General features: G+C 32.3%; 1 protein-coding gene across 1 annotated transcript; it reads left to right on the plus strand.

Annotated features, from left to right (window-relative positions):
• Positions 1-968: 968 nt before the first annotated feature.
• LOAG_06495 (leucine Rich Repeat family protein) lies at positions 969-6,796 on the plus strand (the record flags this gene model as incomplete). The annotated part of the gene is made up of 15 exons (XM_020447155.1): positions 969-1,219; positions 1,740-1,917; positions 2,180-2,366; positions 2,513-2,659; positions 2,917-3,172; positions 3,289-3,450; positions 3,632-3,714; positions 3,875-3,968; positions 4,130-4,257; positions 4,473-4,669; positions 5,141-5,259; positions 5,684-5,751; positions 5,898-6,060; positions 6,275-6,327; positions 6,535-6,796. The coding sequence occupies exons 1-15, from the start codon at positions 992-994 to the stop codon at positions 6,794-6,796; spliced, it is 2,325 nt and encodes a 774-aa protein (XP_020302585.1). The 5' UTR covers positions 969-991.
• Positions 6,797-8,984: the final 2,188 nt, after the last annotated feature.

An 8,984-nucleotide genomic window follows, 5' to 3' on the forward strand; every position in this document is an offset into this window, starting at 1 on the left:
CCAAATTAGGAATTCGGTTATCAGGGAAATGTTTGTCCACTTTTTACGATAAGAAACGGGAAGCACTTCAGTTTGCTACATTTGGACAAATTAGTTGTAATTAATTATTGGCAATAATAGTGTTGTTAGATTTAATATTGAACTGGAAACAAAATATTACAAGGTGAAGAGCAGCAGTAATGGTAGTAGTACCGGAAATAATATAATTAGTTGTAATATAATCGAAATTAAATAGAATACTTATATTAAACAATAGTAATATTTACCGGTTTTTTTTTTTTGTTAGACAGAGTGAATAGATTGTTAGGAATTCATTATATATTTATTTTGAAATGTAGTAGCACACCATGTATTTGTGGTGCAGTTTGGAAATAATTAATGCATATTGGTATTTTGTTAGTAGTGCAATATTAGTAATTCTAGCAAATAATATTACTATTGACGTAATAATCTGACAATACTTTATTATAAATTATTAGCATATGCGGTAATGATTAAATGTAATTATAACTGTGCAATTAATTACTAATGTATATTAATGTATGAATTTCATCAAATGGCGCTTATGTATGAATTTCATCAAATAGTGCTTATATTGTCAATCGTTAAAAATTCCCATTTTCGTCCATTAGCACCATCGTTTACCTTTTTTTTTTTTTTTTAAAACATTTCTGTGTACCAATTCAACAGTTTAGTTGATTTACATTACCTTTGTGTTATTAAGTGGAATAAGCGGAAATGGTTTAAATTTTCTATTAGCATAATGCCGTTGACTTTCTTGAAATAGACCATACGTCATTCTTTAAATACCTTGTTAACTTTGATTGGTTCTTATCCATCCATCACTTCGTCTGCGTCAATGTGTATATAATATTCTGACCGAAAAAAAAGAGTTTTCATCTCTTTGTCAACGTGGAAATATACAACTTAGTGGAATGGAATTAGGTTCATATTTGAAATTTAATTTCAGAGATTTCATTTGTTTTATAAAATGGCAAGCAACTTCTACGATGATAGTATGGAGTCGTCTCCATCATCGTTGTTTCGATTATCACTACAGGTAGTTGCGAGAACGATGTTTGAATATCACTGGTTTCCTTCCATTGAGAACCCTCTACCATCGGAAATTTCTGATTCGTTGATGGCTACACTTCGTTTCAACAATTGGCTTAACCGTAAAACATTGGCACTCTTTGATAAACGTTTCCGCCTAACCGAGGTTAGATTATTTGTAAAGTAATAACCGATGTTAGATTATTTATAAAGTAATATCATCAAGTAACGATTGACGAATAGTTCATGGTCAAAAGTCAACATTATCGGTCATAAAATGGTGACATGAAGATGCTGACAAAAGAAGTTCGGGTTCTCAAACAAAGAGAAAAATAATGGAACTAATTTGAAAAATGTTCAAATGTCAACTTTTCTATGTCTTTAGCATTACTGGAAAACTCATGTGCGCATTTTTTATTGGTATCGATTCATTTTTCAAATCATGTTCAAAGTATTTTTAATTTTCAAGAGAAAATTTGAAAGGGCTAGAAGAACTACCAGTTTTGAATCTCCTTCTTATGTATGCTATGGCTTCTATCAAAAGTTTCAATACTTTTCCGCTGGAAAAAATAATAAAGTCCAAGGTGTGATCTTTATTTAGAGCTTCATCGGGGCATTGATATTTTTTTTAGCATTTATTAACTGGGAAAGCATTCTGCAAGAGATTCGTAGTAATTAAATTACAGGTACATTTATCATGTTCTTTGTTGTCGGTGATGTCAGTTGAAATGTTGCGAATGCATCTAATAAAGCGTCTTACTATCCGTGACACTTCAGTTGGCGATTCCGTTCGTGATTTGCATAGTATTTTACAGTTGCTCGGACCTCATGCATTAACATCTCTGGAGTACGTGGACATGTCTGGTAAGTTAGCATGAAACTGTGATTTGTGAAGTTTATCGATTCTTCTATGAGCATACTTTGACTAAATCAGTTGGATTTCCGTGCTACGCCTTGATTTTTAGGGTTTCTCTTTTTTGATGATCCTCTTTTATCGTCGCTAACAAGTTTGATGTAGGAAATGGAAACTGTTCAGCTCAACTGATACAGCTGGACTGAACAGTCGATATGTGAACGAAAGTTAACTTTGTATTACCATGATTTTTCTACCATTGTTCACTTTCAGGTATTACACCAATCACATATATTAGCTGCCTAGCAGATTTGAAGTACTTGACAACTTTGATTGTCTCTGAAACACCAGCATTTGGAGATGCTGAATTAAAAATGGTGTGTAAAGAAATGCGATACATGAGAGTTCTTGATTTATCGCAAACAGTTATTACAACAATTTCTCCGTTAAAGAATTTGATGTAAGCTGTTTTCACTTCTGTTGATCTACCTCATTTTTTCTTCTTTACTTTTATAGATTCAGCTATTATTTTGTATAAGATAAGTGATTTTCATATTTTCCAGTTAAAAACCAAGCCTATGTGAATAAAATTGATTCTATTTTCAGTGGCACTTTGGAAGTGCTTGTTATGCATCGACTTAGATTTTCTCGCGCTGTAAACATGAATGGAGCTCTGGATACATTAGCACTTCTCAATAAGTTAACATTTCTGGATATATCGGACAAAAAAGTTGATGTGTTTTTACCAAACGGGTATGTTTAGTAGTTTAAAGGAATTTTTGATTGTTCCATTGCTGTTTAAAATATACTTATGGTTAAGTACATTTTTATGTTTCATTTTTTATAAAGACGCAAAAGATATGCTTTAGTGAAGTGACAATCCAATATTCAGTGTAGAACTGATGATCTATGATGCAATCGTTATTATAAGGTTGAAATAAATGAACGCTTGAAACATATGTCTCCAAATTTAGTAACTGGCACACTCAATGAAATGACCACTAATTTAGCTATAGTGAACCGTTTCAAATTGATATCGGAACACTGGTGATCCGTGATATCGTAGAATTCGGCCCATGGTGGCCGAACCTTTGCTCCTTAGACGTTGCTGGAAATGCATTGAATTTTCATAGTCTTGTACTTACTATTGATTACGTTACAAAATTCATATCTATGCATCCACATTTGATCTACATATCTCTTTTGGACACCTCTTTAAATCGACATCCTTATCAATATCCGTATGAAAGGGATAAACCATTGCAAGTAAGATTTTGAATATTAATGCAGAAATGTTGTAATTATTTTTCAATTTATGAACTATCTGAACATTAAAATTTTGTTGATGTGAGTGTATTACATTCGTTGTTGTTGCGCGACAGATAGCTAGCGGTGGCACACGTGATCAATGTCTTCTTTCATTGCAAAAATATTGGCGTCCAGATCGAGAGGCTTTTGCATCGCATGCATTACAAGCCGTATATTATCTTCTACAAACCTCCTATGATGAATTTCAGCCCGCTGATTTGCGTCTCACTGTTCGGGTAAACTTTTCACTTAGCAAGTTTCCTCCATATGATTGAAATTTCATTATGTTCGCAATTATATGTCGTAGCCACTCATTTTGGCGAATTTAATCGGAAATTAATGAAAAATGAAATTTACCATAGGCGATCGACGTTTCACCTGGAATTTTAGATTCATAACTTTTTCTGAAATTTGCAGGGTGTTGTTTTATCCATGCTTAATCACAAAAAAAACATTGCAATACAGATGGCAGGGAGCGCTTGCCTTTATCATCTCTGCAAGTAAGTTTTGGATAATTGGCCAGACTGCTAGTGAGCTAGTAATGAAATAAACGGTAGTTAAGGCAGATATATTGTTTATCCTTGTTCATTTATGTAATCTTTCAAATGTATAACAGCTCCTGATTGTTTTTGTATTTATCGAACAAGCAAGTTTTTGTAGATCGAAGCGAATTAATCAACTTACCGCGCTGGAGACACGACACTGCGTTGATCGGTGCTTAGATGCGGCAGAAAATCATCCTCGGATGGTTCAGGTAAGATTATCTTGTTATTATCGTAAAGATAACGGTCCCATCTGTTGGATAAAAATTCAGGAAAAGTGCAAACGAAGGACTTCCTTCACCTCACTCTTTTCGCAATTAACTTTCCTATCTCTAAGTTAGTTATTCTGAATGAAATTCATTTTTGCTTCCAGCTGCAAAAGAATGTGTGGCTTACTGTATGTAGCGATCACTTATTACAATCACTGAATTTTGATATATTTCGAACATGTGAAGTAGCTTTAGAATCAATGGTAAACACACGGGACCCTTCCGTTTCAAGGTAGAGCTCATATTTTCATGAATGAAAAGGTTAAGATTTTTTGCTGTTAAATTCATTTTCTCTGAGGGACTGGATTCGTTATGTCTTGATATTTGAAACATGGGACAAATTCATTAAGCTGATTCCTACCTGAGAATTTTTTTGCCAGTTCCAAATTCGCGAATGCAGTTTTTATTCTAAAATTTAGCGGAATTCCACACTATTTTTTGTTGCAGAATGACGATCGCAGTTGTATCAATTTTGGCACCCAAATTGCCAACAGAACAAAGCCATCGTTTAGCTACAAATAAGCGGTATGTTGCGCATTTGATTGAAATGATCAATGAAAATCTGGATAATCCCGACAATGGACACGACAATTTCAATAATTTCACAGTAAAATTTACTCTCTCTGCACTCTGGAATTTGACAGGTATTTTACTTTCATGTGGAGATGATATATATAGCTTTCTCACGTTACTCATAATGTGTTGTTTGCATGACTCACCAGGTATTTTAAGCCGGAATTTTGGAACCTTACCGTCCAGTGGTGAGGTTTTAGTTTTCTAGTCCGCAAAAGCTGGTTGATAATGCGGATGATGTGTTTACTAATTTCACAACAGGTTTTTTTTCCACTATGACGTGCGATAAGTGCGTTTTTTTAACCGTATTCATGAGTCAAAAATAGATAAATTTAAATTGTTAAAGAAGTAGATAAACAATAAGAGAACAATAAGTAAAATGATTTATATTAACAGTTATAACTACTATAAAGCGTCACTTTTAAATGTGAGGACTGGTTGTTCTGCCAAGTTCTCTTATTTTCCGGCGCTTATTTCTTTGGGTTTTTTTTCAGCTTATCATCTTTCTTTTGTTCTGTTTTCATTCTGATGATTTGTTTTAGACGAATCGCCGGTTACATGTCGATTATTCGTGCAGCTTGGTGGTATTGCAGCTGCATTTGGCGTTTTGGAACAATACCAAAACAATACAAATATACAAACCAAGGTTCTTGGCCTTTTGGTAAGTGCCTTTTGTGGTTCGCGATATATAAAAAAAAAAAAGTTAACCATCTTTACATACTATGTAGTTTGAATACTATGTACTTTACATATTATTTAGTCTCAGTTTACTGCAGCATTACCCTTAATTTCCTGTCATACTTTACCTGGACACCACACATATTGCAGTCTGACAAGGTTGGCTAATGATGAACTAAAGTGTCATACTTTATCTGGGTACCACACATATTGTAGTCTGAAAGGGTTGGCTAATGATGAACTAAAGTGAGATACAGTCATGGAATGTTTAAATTTTTGCTCCGGAACTACCGATAGGCTTAACGTTTACATGGAACCTAAACAGACGATTTTAAGGTACATAGTATATGTTTTTTTTCTTAGGGGAATGATATTGAACGTTAATGATTCTGTTTTTTTTTTTCTAGAACAATATTGCGGAAGTAAAAGGTCTGAAAAAGCGAATAATACATCACCGATATATTCGAACAGTTCTGTAAGTACATTTTATGTTTAACGATTGAAAAGCTAGTGAAAAGCGGAGCTATCAAATAATTCTTAATAAGATATCCACTGTCCTACAGTTCTATTTAATTTATTAATCTTAGAATTGTATATCTCGAAAATTGCAAAGTTGTTCAGAGAATTGCTGGAAAGTGATTTGATGCCTGACAGTTACACTGCAGCCATTGGTAATGCAAGACATATCGACGTTTCATATTTCGCTGCTGGAATATTGGCTAATCTATTAGACTGTGGGCCATGGACATTTGAACCGACATCGGATCACTGTAATCAATCGCTGGTTGGTTTTTTTCAGCTAACAAGCGAGTTATCCATTACCATTTCAACCGTTTTCGTTTTCTCTCCAGTAATAACAGCTGGCATAACGGATAAATAAGTTTCAGATATCTGAGGGTTCTAGAGGCATCCAAGATTACATTATCGTCAGCACTCTTTTGTATTTTGTCGTTCCATTATGCAATATGACAGAATTTCTTGATTTTACTTAATTTTAGGTAATGGCAGTAAAAAGATGGCCCAAAGCACTATTAACTATGGTTGCCTATCGGCAAGTGTTGTTTTTCTCTTTTATAATTTTTGACGGTTATTTTGATCAAAAAGGGAAATGTTTCTTTGATGTTTCTTAAATGTTTCTTAATGTTTCTTTGAAATTTTTTTAAGGGCAACAAGGAAATTGTTATTTTGGTTGACTCTCTGCTGAATAATGACTTGCACTGAAGTTTGTTTATTTGAGGATATGCAATTTACTTTTCAGATCATTCGTGCCATTTTTTGCATTGTTGAGGCAGGATGGTATAACCGGAGCGCAGATGTGGGCTGCATGGGCAATCCAACATGTGTGTATCAGTGATAGGCAAAACAACTATATTAATTTACTGCTTTCACAAGGAGGACGGGAAGAATTTTTACGTTTAGTCAATTCAAAGTTTGCTCATCCAGACGCTGTACAGCTTGCTCATTCCGTGCTCAATTTGATCAAGAACTCGACTTGCGCCCCATCAAAACTCAAAAATTGATTCATACGGTCATCAATTTAAAGTTCATGGGGCAAAAAAGTAAACATATCAATTTTTCCAATTAGTTGATATCACAATCTCTTACTTTTGCTGTCCGTTAAACAGGACTGACATGAATCACTTCATTCTTTCAAACTTGCTCTGTTCCTTTCTAGTTCTAATACTTGGTATTCGTGAAATATTTGCATTTTTCAGGAATATTTCAACCTTAATTTCAATAATTTTTTTTTTGAACAGCATTGAATCTTCATGACGTTTTAATGTGTTATTTTTCACGGTGAGCGGTAGTTGCACTACCGCAATTTGACGTGCTTAGACCTCATTTTAATGTTTTAACATATTGAGAATTTTTTATTTTTTTTACAGTGATTAATGGTACTGAAAGGAGTGGAATCCGTGGAAGTCGTATATTTGTACAGTTGTTCTGAGCTTGTTCATGTTCTTTCACTTCATGGCTCAATTTTGTACATTTCTTTTTTCCTGCATTGTATAAATTATTCAATTATTTAGGTGCTCGTTTTAGATTGTATGTAAAGGTGAAGCATTCATTTGCTCCATCCATTCCTATGTATTCATCATTCATTCGAAGATCTTAGCAGTTTATCAGGATTTCTATCAAACTTCTCATTTTGTTGCACTGGAGTTTTTTCATTTGTTCCAGTATTTAACTATATTTCAGTCTGATTGTTCAGCTGTTACATATTTCGATGATTCCTGCCTGCACTTGATCGTGATCCTATACTATTCTTTTAAAGTTAATTGTACAGTTTTCCAGTTACTGCAATTGATTAAGTGCTATTTTACTAATCCTTAATAGTATGAATAATTAAACAATTACTTCAATCATATATGCATAATGTACATATATTTTCTTATTTTCACTTTTTCATATATCAAGTAATTAACACATCGATAAAATGTTGTACTGTTGTAATTCATTTGGTTAAATGGCTGGTTTTGTTTACCAATTAATTAACGATATAATTTGGTTGTAATTCCTTCAAAATACATTTTAAAAATACCCTCAGTTCTGTTGTAGTTTCTTCACTTTTGTTTTTATTAAATCCAATTAAAAGCATTATAATGGTAACTGGTGATTTCCAACTTATATCTTACTATCGTAAGGATGGCTGCAAGAAAGTGTAATTAACCAAAGTTCCTTAAGAGATAATGATCAAATATTGATCTGTTATATACACATATATATATATATAATTACTAGTTCCATTGAGTTCGTTAATATTTTATGCTGCTTGAGTTTCTTGTTTAAAATTTCAAAATTTTGCAAATAGATTAAATTGAAAAGCATTTTAGATCATAGGGAATCATGAATAAATGAAGGGAAAGATGTGTTAGATATATCAGGTTATTTCATTATTTCATTCCATACTACTTCTATATGTTTATATATATAAATGTGTGTGTGTGTGTGTTTTATTGGTGCGCCGAAATAATGATTTGATTTGAGTATAATAATAACAGATGGCAATGCAATGACCTTCTCACACTTTTATGTTCCTAAAACCCTTTTTCTTCGTGCTCTTTTACTTGGAATTAGGATAAGGAAGAGAAGCTGATGAGAATGACATGAAATTCATTTTAGGACAATACGGCAGCATATCGCAAAGTACAACCAAAATGACATTGTTGGATAATTTATTTAATCCTTTGACACATTCAATTTCTCTTTATTTTACAGTATTATTATTGCTCTATAAAAATTTTTGAAACAAAAAGAATAATGGAAAATTTTTTTAATCTTTTTTTTTCCATTAATTAAATTGAAGTTTTTCTTCTTTTAAAAAAAAAAAGAAAAAGCCGTTTCTTGTGAAGCTTTTTTTTTTTTTTTTTAAGAGATTTAAAAGTGATATGTTAGCATTACTGTAAGTATTTATCCTTTTTTAACATTACTTCTTTCTCTGATAATAATTTATAAGTAAATAATTAACTAATGTTGTAATAATTCGAAAAATTTTCAACCAGAAAATTTCGACCAGAAATCTCAACTAAAATTTCAACAAAATTTTAACCAAATTTCAAGTATTCAAAAAAAAAAACAAAATAAAAGTAATTGGGTAATAGCTCTATCAAATTTTTTATTTTAAAATATCTCACAGGAAGGAATGATATATATATATATATATATATATATATAGTATATGGTTATTTTACTTTAACTAATATAACA

This window comes from Loa loa (genome assembly GCF_000183805.2).
Source record: "Loa loa unplaced genomic scaffold supercont3.474, whole genome shotgun sequence".
Lineage (NCBI taxonomy): Eukaryota > Metazoa > Nematoda > Chromadorea > Rhabditida > Onchocercidae > Loa > Loa loa.